Here is a 23,545-nt window from a genome sequence, read left to right as displayed (position 1 = left end):
CCTGAATTTTCTCAAAAAATTATCAAAAAATATGAACTAATTTTTATAGCATTTTTTTTACAAGGACGTACCGGTACGTCCATGGGGGTAAAGGGATGGCTTTTGTGAAACGTACCAGTACGTCCTTTGGGGGTAAAAGGGTTAACCTCTTCAAAGCCATTAAGTGGCACAACCTTAAATTTTGAAAATGTAAAATACAATTACCTTGACCGCGAACTTGACGACGAAGAACTATAGAGTCTTTTTCTACTCGACTCCACAGGCCCCTTTCGTGACCTGCCTCGTCCTTTTCTATTACTACTATTTGAGTGGTTCATTCCGCCTTCACTGTGTACACTACATGTCGGAGACGCGGTATTACTTCTATTACCGACGCTATTGTTCATACAATTCGGACAGGTCCAACTACTGGTCGGCCGTTGCTCCAACTGGGGTGTAACACAGCTTGCGTGATAACCATTGTCGCAGGTACTGCACAAGATAAGGCTGCCCAACACCTACAAAAACATAAATAAATAATGAATATTTGAGGCCTTGCTTTCCTTTCAATGCAATTTGGTGAAGCCACTAGTGAGTAAGTAGCCTATTTAACCCACTACAGTCAACAGTACTCTGTCTTAATTGCTTCCTAGTCTTTAAAATAAAAAATTTGGAAGTAATTTTCCTATTTTTCCTAATGTACAAAGCTTTAGCTTTTAATAGGGATTATCTTTCGACAAAGCTGGAAGACTAGACTTTAATGCGAGGTGGCTACCGACCAACCACTATAGTCCATTTCTTTTAGCGAGGCAGATTTGCACCGACTCGCAGCAGTGCCCTTTTAGCTCGGAAAAGTTTCCTGATCGCTGATTGGTTAGAACTATCTTGTCCAACCAATCAGCGAGCAGGAAACTTTTCCGAGCTAAAAGGGCACCGCTGCGAGTCGGTGCAAATCTGCCTTGCTAAAAGAAATGGACTATAGTTAGTGTGAGGGTGGAGGGGGGTATACAGGGTAACTGGGTACCACCACTCACTCACACATCAATGACATTGCACCTCTTTGAACCAACAATTTAAATTGGAGCAAAACGGGTAGTAGATGAGAAATCCCTACCTCCCAAATATTAGTTCTCCATGGTGTACTTTCACCCGAAAACACAACTTCATGATGTCACCTGTCACCAATTAATTTCCTTTAACGTCATCCCACCCCTCTGTCCTACTTCCCCAACTTGAAACTCTGTTCCAACGATCCTCTCTCTCATTTGAGCTAAAATCCTTCTGGCAAGCCCTTTCACTATACAAAATGACTCGGGCTTTCTCATTTACATAATCTATAATAATTGTACTGAATTGTATATACGACTGCATAAAAGACATGCTAACCTGAAAAAAGGGGAGCCAATATTTTAGTATAGATTTGCAACAATTGTTGAATGCAATATTGAAGTTTCAATAAACAATTTACCTAGTTATATTGCCAAGAATTAGCTTGCTGCAAAACTGCAATATAACAAATTGCCAAGAGTTTAAAACACTTTTTAACTATACTCCATATAGACAATACTGTGATTAATGTAGACTCTTAAAAATTATAACAAAATATCTTAAAATTTAGCAGGATAGCCTGATATAACCCCAAAAGACCCAACCCTTTAAAATATCTAAAATATCTATAATAATGATTACAAATATCATAACTATAAAAGATACAAAAGTACAAAACAAATACAGTACCAGTACTGTATAAACTTGCAGGAAAAATTTATATTCTAAAGTTTTTAAAATATCTATTTAGTATAAAATTAATTAAAATTTACTACTACCCCTGATGCTAAAGGCCAGTTAACATGAAAATAGTTCACCGGTACCAGTTTACTGGCATCAGCAAACCACCCTTGTACAAATGATTACTACCCCCCAGGAAAAGGCTTACTATCCTGGAAAGTTTACTTGCTGCTAGTCACTGGTACAAGCGAACTATCCCCATGTAAACCGGCCTTAAGGAGAAACCACCTAAAACACAAGAGCGGATATCTCACCTCCGACCCCGTTTTCTGGCAGGCAAGGCAACTCTTGCAGTCGGCACACGTCCAGCTGTGTTTTTGCAATCTGACAGAGGCTGCCGGGTCAAGGCGTAAGCACTTGGGGTGTACCGAAGCACCACATGTAGGGCAATGTACAAAACCGCCCTCAACACTTTTCTCTGTTCCCAGGCACTCGCAACATATAGGCATAGTTGTATTTTGCTGAAAGTTAAAAAAAAAAAAATTAAGAAAGACATGTTCAAATCAATGTGAGAGAGAGAGAGAGAGAGAGAGAGAGAGAGGAGAGAGAGAGAGAGAGAGAGAGAGGAGAGAGAGAGAGAGAGAGAGAGAGAGAGAGAGAGAGAGAGAGAGAGAGAGAGAGAGAGAGAGAGAGAGAGAGAATTACATGAAACAATAAAAGTTCCAATTAGAAAAAAAAAACACTTATAAATTGTAACCTGTACATCTCCCATTCTTTACCTTTGATTAATCTAATGTGCAGTAACGTATCAAGTATTCCAAGTGTACGGATATTACAGAATAAACAACAAAAGGACTAGGGTAACCCCTTGCCGATTACCCAAGAAAAAACAAACAAATACCAAGCAACAGGACAAACAGTTACAAATAATCACAAAGAAAACAACGACGAGTGAAGCATCACGGGCAAAGACGCTATAAATCAATACCCAGTCTCTAGCACACTCATGTATAATTGAAGTAAACTTAACACAAGCGAATGACATTTACTCGTGTGAATGTTTCACCAGATAATGCCGAGAAAAATTACCAAAGCTAACGAAAAATCTGGGACTTGCATCAACAGGTTGGATAACTATCTCATCAAATCGGTTATGGTAAGGTGCATGTACATGGTATTATAGCCTTCTTGATGCCAAAGTACAGTTATTTTGAAAGCTGTACTGTACTATATTTTATCCTAAAAGGAATATTAAACAATAAAAAATATTAAACTGATAATCCTAATGGCATGGAGTACAGTGCTCGGTAAGTTAACGAGAGAGAGAGAGAGAGAGAGAGAGAGAGAGAGAGAGAGAGAGAGAGAGACCTATGCAATTATTATTATTACTTACTAAGCTACAACCCCTGCTGGAAAGCAAGATACTATAAGCCCAGGGGCTCCAACAGGGAAAGTAGCCCAGTGAGGAAAGGAACAAGGAAAAATAAAACATTTTAAGAACAGTAACATTAAAATAAATATTTCTTATACAAACTTTAACAAAACAAGAGGAAGAGAAATAAGATGGGATAGTGTGCCTGAGTGTACTCTCAAGCAAGAAAACTAACAAAAGATAGTGAGAGATACAGTATATATTTAATTTTGAAGATCTTCAACCATGAACTTAATACAATACTGTATATTTTGCATCAGATAGTAATCCTCTTAAGAGTAAATCCTATTCACTCAGAAATGCCCTAATAATGTACAACTGGCAATAGCTGCAATTGAACTTCATTCATTATTGAAACCTGGTGGCTCAAATTCAAGTAAAGTACGTAATTAATCTTAAGATATCAAATAATTTAATCATTAAAAAAACCATTTCACATTACTAAAACATTAACCACAAAAACCATCTTCTTAATGAAAAGATTCAAACTTTCACATAATACACCAGAATCACATTTTCACAAGAGATAATTATACTAACTATTCAGACCTTCAAGAACAAATATATTCACAAAGACTACAGGTAAAGGTATTGAGGTATGTAAATCCTTAAATTAAAACATAGCTGTATTATGAATTAAAAAAATACATTAGATTCTCACTTTCCATCAAGACCATTTTGGATGTCAATTCCACAGGGGAGTGGCAGAGAGGGAAGGAGATGGAAGAGGTACGCAAAAGAGACAAGTCCAAACTCACTCAACTGCAACTAGGCAATATTAATCCAGTTCTAAATACCACCTTTGCATTATTAACACCAGTCGGTCCACTACCGTTTCTTACTCCTCCGATATCACTTCAATCTCTTCACCATCTCACTCTTCAACATATTACTGATGACCCCCAAATCACAGAACTTCGATCACTTATACTGTATGAAGTCATTTATATTTTTAATACAGTCTATTAAAACTTTATTGTTTTTCTCTTGTTTATAATTAATCTCATTTTTTTTCTAAAATTAAATCACAATGCATTCATTAAATGTTTACTTGGTTTTGCTTGCCACCACATGGACGTTTTTCTTTCATAAATAATGAGCCTTTATCGCAGTAAAACCTGGAGAGCTTTTCATGAGACATCAACTGAATAAATAATGTTAGGAACCCCATTTCATAGAATATTAAGCAGGCTGCAATGAATGCTGAATTTTACGGGGTACATACTGTTCAATGCTCACTTGTACAGTAATGCAACCTTCGAACATCAATGCTGTACTGAACACCACAGGTCCACTTTTAAACAGGTCCGACACTACCGACTGTTTGCATCATTATCTGAGCTGTTACACTGATAATTCTTATCTCAAAACCTGACACTGGGAATTCGTTTCCCAACCATTTTTATTGTGTCGGTAATAAGAAATAACTTTACTTTCGATGAGTAGTCTTTCACAAATATTTCTAGTAGCTAACTATCAAGGAGCTGACATAAAACAAAAATCTTTTAAAACCAAAAATCTTTGTGAATAATTGCATAAATTACCTTGAGTGAGGTGCTAAACCTAATAACCTATTATGCTAAATGTAATTTAACAAAAGAAACATGCTGTATATTTCAGAGTACTGTAATGAACTAAACTTTTTCCTTCCAATAATAGAACCAAACCGGAAAAAGCTATCTTAAGAGATTAGATAAGAAACTAAACAACAAAAATGGCAAACTTTACTGATATGGAATGACTACCAAACAGAGATGCTGGACTTGTAAAATACAACAGGTAGTTAGCCTACTTAGAAATTACAAAAGTAGTTAGCGCTCTGACCTATATATAGAATGTCAAAGAGTAAGATCTGTTCTTCAAAAAAAAAAAAAAAAAAAGAAAAAAAAAAATGAAAAAGAGAGAGAGAGAGAGAGAGAGAGAGAGAGAGAGAGAGAGAGAGAGAGAGAGAGAGAGAGAGAGAGAGAGAGAGAGAGAGCGCAAATCACTGTCAGCCAAAAACAATGTTTTGCGCATGAAGAACTTTTGCAGCAAAACTCTCGAGAAGCATCCGAGGACGAGGCAGACAGAACAAAAGCAATTCAGGTAACTCTCAATTACACATGGGGGATTTGGAAATGTCAAAACACTTGGGCAAACCACTGACCATCCATCACAATGACTTTACTTGATATGTAAGGCTGTACTTCATTTTAAATTAAAATACACGTTATTACAAAATTAAAGCAAGCTCTCTAAACACTAACGCAATTACCATCGCTCTACCTTCAAAGAACTATCTACACAACAAGAACAATTCCTAACCACGCCTCTTAACACACAAGATCACTTCTCTCCCGAGCGAATAAAAATTATGTCCTCCCCCCACCAAAGACAGAGTCTTACTACTTTTCTGCGAGTCAATATCGCCTCTTCTCAACACTTGTGATCAACAGTTTAAGGGCAATGTCAATCAATACCTCCACCACAGCTATTGTGTAAAACATGCAGGAGAATCAATGTGAAGTGCAAAAATCTTCCTGACTATTCTCTGAATGCCACTGTTCATTACCATAAATCAATCATGATCAAATTTTGGATGGCAAAATCAGTTGAAAGAAAAAACTACCCACCATTAAAAATGTCCACGGTGAAACAGGCGACCACCCATGGTCATAAATTAATCATTACCGCCGGTAAATCAATGAAATCAATATGGCAAAGTCTCACTCAATCACAAACAAGGCCGATAAAAAGTTTCTCTATCTTCAATGACTCATGAAAATCAATGCTAAAAGTTTTAAAATGTGAAAAAAGAAACCTTAATTCCTTCATGATTAGATTCTGTTTGTAAAAAGCTATCACATGGTCTGATCTGAAGATGCTTTTTACATAAACATGTATTAAACTTGTTTCAAAAGCATACACTTCTTGAATAAGTATAAGTACATGATCTTAATATGTTAACACTGCTGTATACTGTAACAAGCTCTCCTTGAGTTGGCCAATGTCTTATTATTTATCTTTGAATAATAATGACTTAAGTTATCCATATATTGATCTCTAAAATTGGGCCATGAAGGATTCACTTTACAATACTTGAGTGTTGTGCGTTGCAAGTTACATCTATATTGCCCACATCATAACAGTTCCTACACTTTCATTCATTAAATATAATTCAATCTTTTTGTTTAGACAAAGTAAAATCTCTTGTTCTAATGGATGTCAATGTTTGTGGACTTTTAAAAGTTTTTCGTTGAAGATAAAAGAGTTCTATATTTAACTTGATAACCTATATTTAACTTACTAAGCTCTTAATAAACTTTTATATACAGTATTAAACTCGCTAAGCTCTTGAAAACTTAGAAATAACTTTTCAATATGCTTAATAGTTTTTAATTTTGATATAAAAAAAAAATAAATAAATAAAATAAAATAAAATTACTTAAGTCTGAACAAGAGCAAATCTTTTTACATTGTTGTAATGCATGTGCTGAAGAAAATGGAACTTACGACATGAATAAGCAATACCTGCACAATGTACTTCAAATTTCTATGACTATACCGTATGCTGTATATAATAAGCTGAAAAAAAGATACAGTAATTCCCTTTGGGATGTTTTTTGTCCTACATATGTGTCGAAAATATATGAATATGAAAAGTGCATGTCTCCTAAAACCACTTGTAACATTCATATCTTTTACATACAGTATCATAAAAAACAGATTAAACTGCACTGCCAAACCAAAATGCTAAGCAATGGAGTATAATCTTTAATCCTTCAGGTAGTTAGAACTAAAAAATCAATACAATTACAGTCCATTCATCTTCTTTGATCTACTATAAAATGATAGATCAATGGATCACAATAAAAAGTAGACGACGACTAACAGCGTTTTTTCAGTAGCACTCAGCTGAAACCATCAGTTTGTGAAAATCAAGATAGTAAAACCTCAACCTTTTAAAGAGATAACCTTATAAAGACGATAAAGATATCAAATGCTACCACTACAACCTAACACACTAGAAACCTTTCAAATCCTTACCTGTAAAACAGCACTAGGGGGAGTAGGCGCAGGTTCATGCGGCGCGTCGACGAAAGAGGGCCGACCACCGTTCCTTTTCTTGGGGGCTTCTGTGCCCAGAGATAGCTTATTCTGGTTATCTTGCTTCAAGAATCCCCGCTGGATGGCTCTCTTGATAGCGTGTCGAACGAGATTAGCCTTGTCTTCGCAGTTACCAAGTTGTCCATCTAGTTTACCCAGGACCTCCTTAATGGTGGCTCCTTCCGAGTTGTCGCCCATGAGCTCCCTAACTGCTCGGACCACTTTTCCCACCAAGTCCGCTGCCCGTGAACTAGCAGTGGGCGCTCTGGTGCTCACTCGTCCGATGCGCATAGGAGGGTTACTGGGATCGGCATACGATTCAATGCCCCTTTTTTCAAGATAAAGAACAGCACCAGCATCAACCTGATAAGAAAACAATAATCCTGTAGCTCTCATTTAATTGAAAGGGGTAAAGGCCACCTAACACATGAAGTAAGACTGTAAGACTATTTCTAAAAGGAACCAAAGACCACGAGAAAAACTATAATGAATAATTGGAAGTTTTGATGACTGCAAATGATGAAATTCATAAAATAAAAATTCTGCTAACTTCCACAATGTCTTTTTTACTTTATACAGTACTTCCATTTCCCATTCTTGAATGTACTACCATGCAGCACAAGGCTGGTATTGTCCTAAGTTATTTTCTGCAGAGGACTTTCAGAATACATTTTAACACCAATGATTAAAGGACAAGCTTTCTAAAACATTTACAAAAACCGACTTAGTTTACATTGATAAAACTATTGCCAAACCCAAATGCTAATTGGGAAGAAATATTGCTGAATAAAACTAAAATATGATTAAATATAACTAAGATATTGAAAACTATGTCCTTGAACTTGAAAAAGTCTTAGGAACTCTGAAGTAATTTTAATTCAAGAGTGATGCTAGTTTTAATAAATAATACAATTCCCTAATGTCAACTAAAGAATTACACTGTAGCTCTACCTTACAGAGTTGAAAGATTATGACTGATGCTAAAAAGATTTTAATATTTGAAATAGATCTAGTTTTTACCAAAAGCAATAAGAAGAGAAATTACTGACTACATATTTTGTGTCTGGCAATTGTACACCAATAGTTATTCTTATACTCAAGCACCACTAGTTATTCTTAACTGGGTCATTAAACCAACAATTTACTTGTGCACCAATAATTATTCTTAACTGGCTCATTAAACCAACAATTTACTTGTGCACCCATAATTATTCTTAACTGGCTCATTAAAGAAACAATTTCCCCTGTACTTGTAAATTCTCAAGTACACCAATAGTTATTCTTAAATGGATCATTAACCCTTTTACCCCCGGGGGTATCTGGAAATTTCCAACCCTTAACCCCCAGGGGGTTATTTTTTTCCCAGCACATTTTGCAGTATATTTTTTTTAAATTGCTCTAACAACCTTAATTTTTGTCATAGAGAGGTCAGGTTGGTCTCATTCTCTTGGAAAATGCCTGAATTTTCTCAAAAAATTACCAAAAAATATGAAAAACAAATTTTTATAGCATTTTTTTGCAATGACGTACCGGTACGTCCATGGGGGTAAAGGGATGGCTTTTGTGAAACGTACCAGTACGTCCTTTGGGGGTAAAAGGGTTAAAGTAACAATTTACCTGTACTAGTATATTCTTAAAGTACACCAATACTAGTTAAAGCTGGAATCACACTATGCTTTTATTTATTTTGCCAGCAGCTGACCAGAATGGAAAGCACGAGATGTTATTGCTAGATATTAGCTTCCCGACTGGACAGGAAGCAGCGAGCACAAACCGGGAGCATGACGTCAGATGTAAACCCACAAGATGTCGGCTGCAAATAGGATGTGCTCTTGCTTGACAATCTTGGGTCCAACAAGCCTCAAGAGGTAATAAAAATCAGCTTCGTTCATCCTGTTGTAGTTGTAGAATTCTTAAATTCACGTAATATACTGATATTACTGAACCAGTTAGAAAATTTCTTGCCGCCACGATATCATCAGCTGATCAGTTTCGAAAAATTTTTCCCATCTGCTCCTCGAACTGCGATATCTTAGTGTGACGCTACGACACTTTCGCTCTCTATCATCGGCTGAAGGACAAGAAATTACTCTTAATTGGATAATCAAACAAACAATTTACCTGCGCCTGCAAATTGGTGATGACGACGTCCGGCGGCCACTGCCTCATGGCTTGGGTAATACGCTCAAGATTAGGTCGTTGTTTCTGCGATCTGATCTTCGCAATTGCAGACAGGATCCTCTGACGCCAAATCTCGAAAGATGCCTCACTGGTATCTTCGCCATTGCTGCCGCCGCCACCACCGCTACCTCCTCCTCCTCCTCCTCCTCCTCCACCGCCACCACCACCCCCGCCGCCGCCGCCGCCTCCTCCTCCTCCTCCTCCTCCATGGTCCTTGTTCTTAGGACCCATTCCGATGTGATCTCACATGTTATGTCCTGAAAATACACAAAACATATACTATAGTAACAATGCTTATGATTAATAATTTGAAGTTTCGATGACTGGAAATGATGAAATTCATGAAAAAATTTTCTGCTAACTTCCAGTGTCTTTTTACTTTATACAGTACTGTACTTCCATTTCCTATTCTTGAATGTACTGCCATGAGGCACAAGACTGGTATTGTCATGAGTTATCTATAATGTTTAAAATGCTTCCAAAGACTAAAATTACTATATACTATAGTAACAATGCCTTATACAATCACGGATGTTAGAAATGGCATTAAGCTTTGATGGAATCAATTTAGAAAATTAAAGCTAAGATTAAAGTAATAACCATAAAATATTCAACTCGATCACAAAACAAACTAATATTGAAAAAGAAAAACTATGACACATCAGAAATTGTAAAACTAACATACATTCACATCATCTCAATCTAACTAAATCCATGAATAATCTAACAGACAAAAAATCTCAGCATGTGGGACTGAATGCAAAAATAAACCACAAATTAATTCTACAAACCATTTCTCTGGCTAACACTCCGACATTAGCGTAGGGAGTTGGTAACAACATAAATAGGATCCCATAGATGGCAACTTTCCAAGTTTTCCCCACTTACCCCCTAGATCTCCACAACGCAAACATGTTTACCTATGAAAGAGCATGTACTTCTTGAACAGCTGCCCAGTGAGTACCATACACCGCTGGTGCTAGGTTGGCTACAAGCCGTTAGGGACTGCCAAGAGTTACTTTCAACCCCCTACGACACCCGAGTATAATTTCTGTGTCAGTTCAAGATGGGCTTGCAATTCCCCCCTGGGCCCCATACAATGTTGATGAATTTGACAAAGAAAAACTTACAATTTCCAAAGCATGAAATATTGTAAATATAAAACTGTTCTTCAGTAGATTTATTTTCTGTTTTCTAAAGGAATGTCCCCATCTAATGCACTGAATTAGTATCTATGATGCTTTATATGTCCTCGACACCTTATATCAACTGGTATGAATAACAGCAATTATATCACTGCACGTCTACCAGTGAAAATCTGCCGCTAAACTGATAACAAACAACTTGGCACCAATGTCAGCAGTGCCTGGCATGCGCTTAAAATGACCCGACCGGCCAGACTTCACACATGCGGGGTGTGACGTGATCATGTTTTACATTCTCCCGATTAATCTTTCTATTCGATCGTCTAATCTACACCACTTTAGGGTCAATTATTAACAGTGAAGTGGCAAGTACTTACTAATTAGCCAAAAAGACAAACCCTTTTTTAGGAAATGATGATAACAAGAAGTTTCTTGAACAGCAGTGGGCTGTTGCTAAATTCTCCTCAGCACGGAGGGCCGTGTTTTGACTGGCTTTAAAATATAATCTCACGGCTGGATACAAACACACGCACAAACATTGAACAACGCTTGGTTGGGCTTAACTGGGCATATCCCCGGTTAGCTTATGAACGAATCACAGGCAAGCTCGATGCGCACTTGGCATCGGACGACATTGCAGCCCAAAATGCAATGATGCAAATAGGCAAAGTTCTGCTTAATAATACATCCTACTTCCACCGCACAAAGAGGGTAAGCGAGTCTATCTGGAGAACTGTGAACAAGTCGCAACGCGATGTGCCAGCGTTCTATCTTTAGTGAGATATTTAGTGCGCGTGTATCGTCAATAGAAACATCTTGCAAGCAGAACCGATTCAAGATTGCCCTTTTGTCTAGACATACAGTACAAAGAAATCTAATATACTGGGCAACCTATCTAGAATATGAAATTAAATTCATAAGAGAATATACTGTACTTTAGATTGGGACAACAAAACCTGTTTGCTTCAAAGAAATTATTGTCAATTGTAACTTATGTTCAAAGATGTACGTAGGCTACGACGGTAATGTAAACTATTGAAATGTACAGTACTTTTGTGTTTGCAGTATTTCTTATAAAACATTGTAAACTAACTAATGAAAAACTCCATAATTAATTAATTTGCAGTATTATAAAAAAATAAAACACATTATCATAAAACGAGAGGAAAATCACTTAACCTATACACAAACATTGGCTCCATATAAAAAAAAATGATAAATGCCAATAACAAACTCATTACGATAAAGTAACTGAATATAGATATGAAGTACTGATCCAGAAACAAGAAAATTGGGCTTACAGGAAGTGTCCTAAAATAGAAAATAAGACTACTGTATAAAATTATTAATCAAATTATGACTAATTTAAAGTAAAATACAACTAAACTGATTGCTATTTTATCTTGAAAAAAATGCTCAGGAACAATTTTTTTTTTTTCTTCAGTGAGGAATGAGGTTCTAAGGTTTATTAATAGTTGAGGCCAGTGCTACATATCCTGTCCCATTTTACCTTAAATGATTCGAGTTATCCCGGTTACTGGCAATTTATTTTTTCAGGGAAACAATTAAAACAGAACAATTGTTGATAGAAAATAAGAAAATGGATACATTCAAGGAATGAAATTAAACAAATAATTCTGGCATCGCCTGTAAATGATACGAGCCAAAGAAGCGTGCGTGTGTGACTGGCTCTGCATGTGCGCGCACATAGGCTACCAAATCCAGAGATCTGAAAATATCCTGCGCCAAGCATTGCCCCTGTCCAATAAGAATATTCTCTGCAACCTTCTAGCATTAGAGGTCATATCGCGTTCAGCTTCTTTGTTAATGCTCGGTGCAAGATGAAATGCAGTATGTACGTACTGTACACCAAGCGCTAAATGATTTTAAATAACGATTCTTTGTTAATGCTGTACGCAAGATGAAAATCAGTACACATGTACTGTGCATCAAGCACTAAATGATTTTAAATAACGATTCTTTGTTAATGCTGTACGCAAGATGAAAATCAGTACACATGTACTGTGCATCAAGCACTAAATGATTTTAAATAACGATTCTTTGTTAATGCTGTACGCAAGATGAAAATGCAGTACAGTACGTATTTTCTGTACATCAAGCACTAAAATTCATTAAATAATTTCTATTACATTGCATTCATATCTGTTATATAAGCCGCTATCTAAGTACGACAGAAAATCCTCAATTTCTATTTCTACCAAGTACTCTTTTTTTCAAGAATAAATCTCATTTTAATCAAGTCCAAACAGATGACTATAACAAAAATCACTAAAAAAATTCAAGAAAATTGAATCCATGATACATATCTAAATTATTGTTCATTTAATTCAAATTACCAATTCATGTGTTAACTAAAATATTGATAACTTTCCCTTGGCTAAGAGAATCATTCCTAAATTTTAGCTAATTAAAACTAATACAACTTTAAAAAAAAATTCAAACCATTAAATGATTTTATAAAAAATAGACTTCCAAATCTACTTAGCACCAAGATAAAAAATTTCAATACTTTCATTAAATTCTCCCTTGCTAACATCATTTTAATACTAAACTGATAAAAACATAAATTGAAGTACCTTATCGATTTAAGTCAAGGTCACGTTCTTACCATCTCATTCGACCAAATTATGAAAAAAAAACTATATGACAATGTCTCTCGAAAAATAGCTACTATAAATCACTTCAGTTGGTCTTTTAGATTTTCTTGAGCTAAGTATATACTAATAACAGGAACTGAATGAGTAAGGCCACAAAACAGCTATTAATCTTTGAGCAACCTAACTCCCAGCACTAATAAATTGCTCTTTACTAAATTGGAAAACAATGATAGAATATTTCTATTAACCCATAACCTCTGCATATTGAATACCACTGCATTAACCCCCTTGCAATCAGGCAAATGACCTGCAAATTTTTTACGGTAAGGAATGACGTCATGTCAGTCATGTCGACCTACTTATTTTGACATTTCATAGCATAAAAAACAAAGGAATAAGCAAAGAAAGAAATTGAAAACTGCAATAAAAGGTTAAATGAGTTTTCTATATAGCTACATGATCAGCTCTTCAGAGGGTTAAAATCAATTGCATACTTTACACCAAAAACTAAATGGCTTTTAACAATACTGTACAGAGGCAAATAAATGAAATACTGTACAGTAAGACTTCATCCTTTGGCATAAAATTTCAATAATAATTTCTGCAACTACCTAACATTCTAAAATTTAATCCGAATGTACAGTAATTTATCTTATTTTCTAAACCATAAATTCCTAAATGTACAGTTAAGTACCTTAACTTCCAACCCATAAATTCCCATTTGTACAGTAATGTACCTTAACTTCCAACCCATAAATTCCCATTTGTACAGAACTGTACCTTAACTTCCACGACCCATATACTCCCAAATGTACAGTAATTTATCTTAACTTCCAACCAATAAATTCACAAACATACAGAAATGTACCTTAACTTCCACGACCCATAAATTTCCGAACATACAGTACTGTACCTTAACTTCTGACCCATAAATTTCCGAACGTACAGTACTGTACCTTAACTTCTGACCCATAAATTTCCGAACGTACAGTACTGTACCTTAACTTCTGACCCATAAATTTCCGAACGTACAGTACCGTACCTTAACTTCTGACCCATAAATTTCCGAACGTACAGTACCGTACCTTAACTTCTGACCCATAAATTTCCGAACGTACAGTACCGTACCTTAACTTCTGACCCATAAATTTCCGAACGTACAGTACCGTACCTTAACTTCTGACCCATAAATTTCCGAACGTACAGTACCGTACCTTAACTTCTGACCCATAAATTTCCGAACGTACAGTACCGTACCTTAACTTCTGACCCATAAATTTCCGAACGTACAGTACCGTACCTTAACTTGTGACCCATAAATTTCCGAACGTACAGAGCTGTACCTTAACTTCTGACCCATAAATTTTCGAACGTACAGTACTGTACCTTAACTTCTGACCCATAAATTTCCGAACGTACAGTACTGTACCTTAACTTCTGACCCATAAATTTCCGAACGCACAGTACTGTACCTCAACTTCTGACCCATAAATTTCCGAACGTCCAGTACTGTACCTTAACTTCTGACCCATAAATTCCCGAACGTACAGTACTGTACCTTAACTTCTGACCCATAAATTTCCGAACGTACAGTACTGTACCTTAACTTCTGACCCATAAATTTCCGAACGTACAGTACTGTACCTCAACTTCTGACCCATAAATTTCCGAACGTACAGTACTGTATCTTAACTTTTGACCAATAAATTCAATGTATCACACAAAAAAAAAGACCTAAGGTCAATTTCACAAATGCTATAGGCAACTGGTCCCCCCCCCCCAAAAAAAAATGGCACCCATCAAACAAAACGTGTCCTTGACCTTACCAACCGAGGCACTCCACCATCCATCAAGGATGACGGCCAAGTTGCCCAGCATGTGCAATTTCAAAGGTGACCCTGCAACATCCTTACTGACTAGACAAACGTGTTTTTACCCCCCAAACAGATGGCTTGCAATACTAGGTAACCCACTCCGAGAGGCCCTTCACTACACTCATTAGTTCAAGGTCACACAGCGACTGAATTAGACCATAGCTCTTGGAAGCATCTACAAGTTCTTGAATTACATTGCAAATTGCAATAAAGAGCTCTTGAATTACATAGCATATTGCAATATTGAAAATTCTTGAATTACATTGCAAATTACAATATGAAGAGTTCTTGAATTACATTGAAAATTGAAATATGTATATTGAATTACATTGCAAATTGCAATAAGTTCTTGAATTACATTGCATATTGCAATACTGAAAATTCTTGAATTACATTGTAAGTTGTAATATGGAGTTCTTGCATTGCAATACAAATTGCAATATAGTGTTATTGAATTACATTGAAAATTGCAATAAGGAGAGTTTTTGAATTATATTGCAAATTGCAATATGAATTTATTGAATTACATAGCAAATTGCAATAAGGAGTATTCTTGAATTATATTGCAAATTGCAATATGAAGGTATTGAATTACATTGCAAAATGCAATAAGGAGAGTTCTTGGATTATATTACAAGTTATAATATGGAGAGGAAACATTTGTCTTCTTATGTCAATTGTTTTTTAAAGCAAATTTAAACAGTGATAATGCACTATTTCAACAAAATTATAATCAGCAAAGCCTCTTGTGATTTTGAAGTTTTTATATTTTATATATGAAAGTTCTAATTTAATGCCATTACTGTTCCTAAAAATACTTTATTTTTATTGTTTATCACTTCACTTGTAGTTTGTTTATTTCCTTGTTTCCTTTCCTCACCAGGCTATTTTTCACTGCTGGAGCCCTTGGGCTTATAGCATCTTGCTTTTTCAACTAGGGTTATGGCTTAGCTTGTGATGATAATAATAATAATAATAATAATAATAATAATATAAAAAAGGATAATAGTATTTCAATATAGTTATTGTGTGAGACTTCAAGGCTAAGTTAACATGATACTTTTCAAGCTTTATAAAATAGGCCTATTTAGATAAAATAGCCTATCAAAATAACTACTACTGACAAACTAAAATTTAATGTGATTACCAACAATCAGATGTCAATATATTTAAGGCAAATCAAACTTTTCCTCTTGTAACTTATAAGTAAAAGGCAAAAAAATTTTAAATGGGTTTGTAAACAATATGAACACAGGAAATTGATCCACTTTTTAAAGAATTTTTTTCCGGGTAATATGACCATATATATATATATATATATATATATATATATATATATATATATATATATATACACATATATATACATACATATATATATATATATACATATATATATACATACATATATATATATATACATATATATATATATATATATAAATATATATATATATATATATATATATATATATATATAACATCACAGCAAAAAGTCGGCCAAAAAATAGCCACTTTAACTACAAATAGAATTGTATCAATCAGAATAAATATAAATTCTATCTGGTAGATTCTGTCACATTAAAACTGCATAAAAATAATGGCAGATGAGTCCTTAATACAGCTTTCTGTATCTCAAACACTGGCTTATGCATATCCTAGTTATGTAATATTACTAAAGCAATTTAAGGAATATGAGCACTAAATCGATCACATATGATAGCGAGTTATAATTAACTTTTGTTTTCATTAACATATGATTGGATAACCACCAGTATCTATTTATTAATACTTCATAATGCCCTCTGCACCAATACATTTTCAAACATTATTATTATTACTATCCAAGCTACAACCCTAGTTGGAAAAGCAAGATGCTATAAGCCCAGGGGCTCCAACAGGGAAAATAGCCCAGTGAGGAAAGGAAATAAGGAAATAAATAAATGAAGAGAACAAATTAACAAGAAATCATTCTAAAAACAGTAACAACGTCAAAACAGACATGTCATATATAAACTATTAACAACATCGCAACAACAAACGTTTGACTTACCAAAAAAAAAATAAGTTCCACGCCTTGTATAACAGAACAGAAACTTAACACAGCCAAAACTGCAGTAAACTACAAAATATCAATTATTCAAGTCACTTCTGATATAAAAACATCCAGGTGTAAGCGAACATAATCTGACGTTGTTAATAGTTTATATATGACATCTGTTATGACGTTGTTACTTTTTTTTTTAGAATGATTTAATGTTAATTTGTTCTCTTCATTTATTTATTTCCTTATTTCCTTTCCTCACTGGGCTATTTTTCCCTATTGGAGCCCCTGGGCTTATAGCATCTTGCATTTCCAATTAGGGTTGTAGCTTGGATAGTAATAATAATAATAATAATAATACTATTCGCCAGATCTCCACACCTATCATATCCACGAGTAGAACTTTTTTTTTAGAATGATTTAATGTTAATTTGTTCTCTTCATTTATTTATTTCCTTATTTCCTTTCCTCGCTGGGCTATTTTTCCCTATTGGAGCCCCTGGGCTTATAGCATCTTGCTTTTCCAATTAGGGTTGTAGCTTGGATAGTAATAATAATAATAATACTATTCGCCAGATCTCCACACCTATCATATCCACGAGTACACGAACACACTACAGTAGTGACTGTATTGGTAAACAAACAACAGAACTTTTAGCGATCCTTATTTTCGCGACAGGATACAAAACGTATAAGAAACAATATGTTCTATTTATAAGCCCGCATTTATAAAGATGAATATAATCGCATTTCATTTGGGGAAACCAATTCAACACTAATGAATCACGGTTAGACTTAAATTGGCGACTGAAGGATAAAAAATCTCGCGAAATTAAAAATCATTTGAAAAACATGGGAAGCTTGAGTCACGTGACCCGCAGCTGCGTTCGAAAGGCTGGCGTAACGAATCCGTACACGTGATTTAAAGGTTTAAGGCGGATTCACCTCAGTGCTAAAGAAATATATACCTAATATATATTCAGTAGTGACGGAAATACCCGAACACACAACGGTAACTTATAAAACTATCATTGGATAAATAAAAATAGCATGACCGAAGCCAAGATCAAAATTGCCCATACGGACGAGCCCACTTCCTTTGCGCCACTAGTCCACCACGAGTTCAATAAACGCAACACGAATTTTTCCTCAATATTCAGTTATTCACACAAAGTATGTTGTGTGACAACCTCTATAAGATACGACGCATTCTTTTCGTTATTAATTATTAACTGCCACGGCAAATACAGCGCTGTACTCACTCAATTACATAAATCAATCAATTCGACGTTCCAGCGACCAGGTAGCGAGTGAAGAGCTGCCAGCCGAGCAAGGAATATATTCGTTAAAAGGGAAAATATGGCGTAACACACACTACGAATCGTATTAACGCACGAGGGCAATGAAAACGGAGTTGAGAGCTTCGTGGAAATATATTTTCGACCAAGGAAATGCTTTTATTAGGGTCTTCCACAGATTAGAGTTCTCTTGCTTAAGGGTACTCTCGGGCACACTATTCTATCTTATTTCTCTTTTGTAATTTTTTTTACATTTTATATAGGAAATATCTATGTTCATGTTACTGTTTTTTTATATAATTTTCCTTATTTCATTTCCTCACTGGGCTATTTTCCCTGTTGGAGCCGCTGGGCTTAAAGTATCCTGCTTTTCAGAAACTTGTTTCTGTGCCATTCATATAAAATAACTATATGCAACAAAACTTGTTTCTGTACCATTCATATAAAATAACTATACACAACAAAGAGAAATAAATTATGAATATATAAAAAAAATCATGAATAAATAAAGACGCCAAGCTTGTCCACATATTTGGAAGAAATTGAACCCTTGCGACAAGCTTAAATCGAATGTGTTAAGTTCCTATTTCTGTCTGCGAACCAAATTTGAAAGCCAACCCTTGCCATGAAGCCGACAGAAAATAGCAAACGTTTTTACAAATTTATTAGCTAAGAAAAATGTTTTAAATCAGGTGTTGTCTTAACTTGATAACATAATTTATAAAAGCAAGCATAATCATAACAGGTAAACATTGAATACGTACTTCATTTAAGGATGAAAATATTTCACCCAGTCATATACATCTACTCCAAAACATTTAAAAACTCGTAAAATATTCAATAACTAGGAATTAATAGCTAACCGTTTGACTATGGGAACAAATCAATTATCCAGTCGACCAACAGTCCTTTGTCTCGCATAGCTAAACCCTAAGAGTAAGTAGCGATTGAAACGTTTGAGGAAATTTTAATTAATGCGTTCTGTCCTAAAACCGGGGGCAACCAAGGTTAATTATCGAGGGAGGCTGGGACCAGATCCAAGAACGTTTTTTTCTTTGTCTTTTCGCTTAACGAGAAACAGACCACAGAGAGTTGGGTATGAGAGAAACGTTTGAGGAAGTTTTAACTAATACGGTCTGTCCATAAAATCTACAACGTTCGAATGTCTTTAGGTTTAACGTTTAACATAAATAACAGACCAAATGGAGTTTGGGGTGATAGAAAACGTTTGGGGAACATTTTAATGAATGCGTTCTGACCTAAACCCAGCCGGAAGTTTTAACTAATACGTTCTGTCCATAAAATCTACAACGTTCGAATGTCTTTAGGTTTAACGTTTAACATAAATAACAGACCAAATGGAGTTTGGGGTGATAGAAAACGTTTGGGGAACATTTTAATGAATGCGTTCTGACCTAAACCCAGCCCAACCAAGGTTAATTACTCAAGGGAGGCTGGAACGTTTTTTTTTCTACCAAGATTAGTTTTTCTTTGTCTTTTCGATATACAAAACTAAACACGGACCCGGGGGGTGGGGGGGGGGTGGAGGTAAATCTGAAAAGCTTTAATTCAATACGATAGCGAAGGTAGAAACCGAGTGATTCATTACAAAGCAGTTTAATGTTGATCGAATCAAAGCATGCTAGTTGGAGACCAGGCCGACACGACAATAAAGAGAGCAGAGAGAGAGAGAGAGAGAGAGAGAGAGAGAGAGAGAGAGAGAGAGAGAGAGAGAGAGAGAGAGCAGAGTGAGAGAAAGAGAGTAGCGCTGGTCCCACACAACACCGTCAACACGACTTGTAGCTTTTAGTTAAATTTCGCGCGAACGGCCTAAGCTATGCCAGCTCTCAATTGGCTTTTTTATGAATTTCTCGCTCTAAAGGAAGGGAGCAACACCGATCTATCTATCTATCTATCTATCTATCTGGCTTAACCATTCTGACGTAGAAATGTTATAATGTGAATTGCTTTTCCTGGGAGCAGATGACGGAAACCAATAGGTTATTAATTTTTCAATTTTTTTCCCCCTCAAACAAACATTCGTTTTCTTGTTTCCAAGCGTTTAGATATTCATCGATTACTCTCACTCTCACTCTCTCTCTCTCTCTCTCTCTCTCTCTCTCTCTCTCTCTCTCTCTCTTCACGGACTATCGCCGAAGATACGGCGGGTGACGGACTGGCCTACAGGAAAGACGAAAGAGAGAGAGAGAGAGAGAGAGAGAGAGAGAGAGAGAGAGAGAGAGAGAGAGAGAGAGAGAGAGAGAGAGAGAGAGAATTTACCTTTCAAGTTTACAGAGCATTCGGGAATAAACGACTGCTCGGATACAAAATCTTTAATTGTAACGACTGAAATTATCTGATCGTTTTGTTATTCTGAGTACAATTATATTTAGAGAGAGAGAGAGAGAGAGAGAGAGAGACGAAAAGGGGGGACATGCAAAAAGGGATAATAGGGAATGAGTAACGAATATTTTCCACAAAAAAGAGAGCGCGGGGAGAGAGAGAGAGAGTGTGTGAGAGAGCTAGGCTGGTTTTAGCGCGCGAAACCCAGGCTGTTCCCGCCAGCTCTTACGATGTTTTAGCTTCGAATCGATGATAGCTACTGCTCTACCAAAACGGATTTCCGGTTAAATAAAATTATTCCTTCATCTTCCACCTATGCAACGGTTTATATCGATCCCGAGCGGGATTTTAAGATAGGTTTTTATCGCTCTAGCAATTTCAGTTTGAAAGTTCCTATAGATGGGAAATGAATTCACGGCCATCCACGCCGAGCTATTTGAGGGTAAAATAACGAGGTAAATGGGTTGGTAAAATGCACAACACAGTCCTGGACACTTCAAGATGTGGAAAAGGAGCGAGAGCAATATCGCCACTGCAGAAATCGGACCAAAACCACAGCGTGCGTCGCCATTTTTCCAAAGCGCTCACAGCCACCATCAGTATCTTCCTCTATTTCGAAGGCCTTTTCATATTAAAAACCACTTCCTAACCTCACAGATCCACACATTCGCCCATGAATGTCGATATAATCAACAATCCTGGTGTGCAAGGCATCACATTACACATTTATATATATCTAACAAGCCGTATTCTAGCGACCTTACCCGACGAATGTGAAGTTACAAAACCAGGCGATACTCTTGGCTTATTTTCTCCTATTTGAGACCATTACGGAACGAGATTTTCACATCCCCATAATCGCTATTTTCCGTAGTTTCAAATGTTCACTCACTGAAAGCACTAGAAGGCTTTTAACCGCCGATAATTCATCACAATATCACGACATCAGTCACACACAACAAAGGCCAGAGACATATACAAAATGGCTGCCGCGCAGATGCCGAATTTGCCGTGGTTCGGTTTCTCGGACTTTACGGCCAATAAATCGCCATTTATCCTAATTAAAATCCCTTATTAGTAAAATACACTATTCATCTATCGATTACAAAATTCATTTATTAAATGATACTTTAATGCGATGATTAAAATCATATATATTCATATAAAATCGCTCCGTTTTCTTTGATGGGTTTCAAACCGGCCCGTGATTGGCCCGTGGCGGCGACAAGCTGTCAATGCGATGACGTATTTATGACGCATCGATGACGTCACTAATGTCGCATCGTTCATTATAACGTCATCTAATTTTTACACACACACACGTCTCATTTATCATCATAACTCTCCTTAGAAGATCTCTTGCAGCGTTTTTTTTTTCCTTCTCATCTCACACTGTTATTATTATTATTATTATTACTATCCAAGCTACAACCCTAATTGGAAAAGCAAGATGCTATAAGCCCAGGGGCTCCAATAGGGAAAAATAGCCCAGTGAGGAAAGGAAATAAGGAAATAAATAACTGATCAAATCGTTTAACCTGTCCAATTGCCTGGATGTTTTTTTTTCACGTGAATAATTGTTTAATGTTTATTTAGATTGCAAATGTATATATATATATATATATATATATATATATATATATATATATATATATATATATATATGCATTTATATAAAGACAAGTCCTCGTGCAACTTTGGAAGGTGCACGATCACGACACTTCTAAATTCAACTATTAACTCGCTCAATATCAAATGTTCTGTAAATAAAGAGAAAGGTACAGTAAGAGAGAGAGAGAGAGAGAGAGAGAGAGAGAGAGAGAGAGAGGAGAGAGAGAGAGAGAGAGAGAGAGAGGACAAAGCGGCTATGATCGTACCAAGAATTTACCGCCCAAGGAAGTTGGAGAAACATTCCCCCGGTATAAAAGGGGACAAGAGTTTAAAGTCATCCGTTACAGCATGATACAGGACACGACGGAATCACTCCACGTTACACGAGACAGAATCTCGAAGAGGTTACAGTATTCCGAGTGTAAATATAATAATAATAATAATAATAATAATAATAATAATAATAATAATAATAATGTTTATTGGACAAAAAAAATATTTACATTCAAAGATTTACAAAAAGAAAAAAAGACTCAGTCCAAGCCCATGTGGAGCAGAGCTCTTCGGGCAATAATACAACAAAATAATATCATCAATTAAGTAGAAATAAAAAATAAAGTAAATATGGATATAGATATACAAAATGTACGCATACATATACATAATCATATGTATACAAATAGATACATATAAATGAGAATCTTAGCCTAAAAACAAATGGAAATGCATATTTATATGATAAGGAAAGATGGTATATGAAAGCTAATGGTATAAACATTGAAAAATATAATACACAAACAGTATCACAAATATTGACGTCTCCCGGAGTGATTTGAAAATAGATTGGCAGTCGCCTCCTCTCGCGCGATTGAAGATAACAGTCCTTTAAAATGGTTAATAGTTATAAATAACTGATCGATTGGGTCTAGGGGGGCAGGGAGGGGGGGTTAGAACCCCCTCTTCCCCCTCTGCTCTGAGGGGCAGACGTGAATGTACAAGATCATATGGTTTAGCTAATAACTTTTATTATTATTATTATTATTATTATTATTATTATTATTATTATTATTATTATTATTACTTGCTAAGCTACAACCCTAGTTGGAAAAGCAGGGTGCTATAAGCCCAAGGGCTCCACAGGGAAATAATAGCCCAGTGAGGAAAGGAAATAAGGAAATAAACTATGAGAGAAGTAATGAAAAATTA

The 23,545-nt window shown here is 35.8% G+C and overlaps 1 protein-coding gene across 4 annotated transcripts in view; it reads right to left on the bottom strand.

Annotated features, from left to right (window-relative positions):
* The window catches only part of LOC137629780 (uncharacterized), a 55,938-nt gene extending 34,208 nt beyond the window's left edge, over nucleotides 1-21,730 (bottom strand). For 3 of the 4 annotated variants that reach the window (XM_068361408.1, XM_068361409.1, XM_068361410.1), the window contains exons 1-5: nucleotides 21,493-21,730; nucleotides 9,347-9,663; nucleotides 7,166-7,588; nucleotides 2,022-2,228; nucleotides 205-497 (exon numbers count right to left, since the gene is read on the bottom strand). In XM_068361408.1, coding sequence (XP_068217509.1) covers nucleotides 205-497; nucleotides 2,022-2,228; nucleotides 7,166-7,588; nucleotides 9,347-9,637 — 1,214 coding nt within the window. In that variant the 5' untranslated portion in view covers nucleotides 9,638-9,663; nucleotides 21,493-21,730. The remainder of the gene's footprint in view (nucleotides 1-204; nucleotides 498-2,021; nucleotides 2,229-7,165; nucleotides 7,589-9,346; nucleotides 9,664-21,492) is intronic. The other variant, XM_068361411.1, reaches the window with a different exon arrangement.
* Between the last annotated feature and the right edge of the window lie 1,815 nt (nucleotides 21,731-23,545).

Source organism: Palaemon carinicauda, chromosome 37 (genome assembly GCF_036898095.1).
Source record: "Palaemon carinicauda isolate YSFRI2023 chromosome 37, ASM3689809v2, whole genome shotgun sequence".
Taxonomy (NCBI): domain Eukaryota; kingdom Metazoa; phylum Arthropoda; class Malacostraca; order Decapoda; family Palaemonidae; genus Palaemon; species Palaemon carinicauda.
This window is presented reverse-complemented; position numbering and strand designations above follow the sequence as displayed.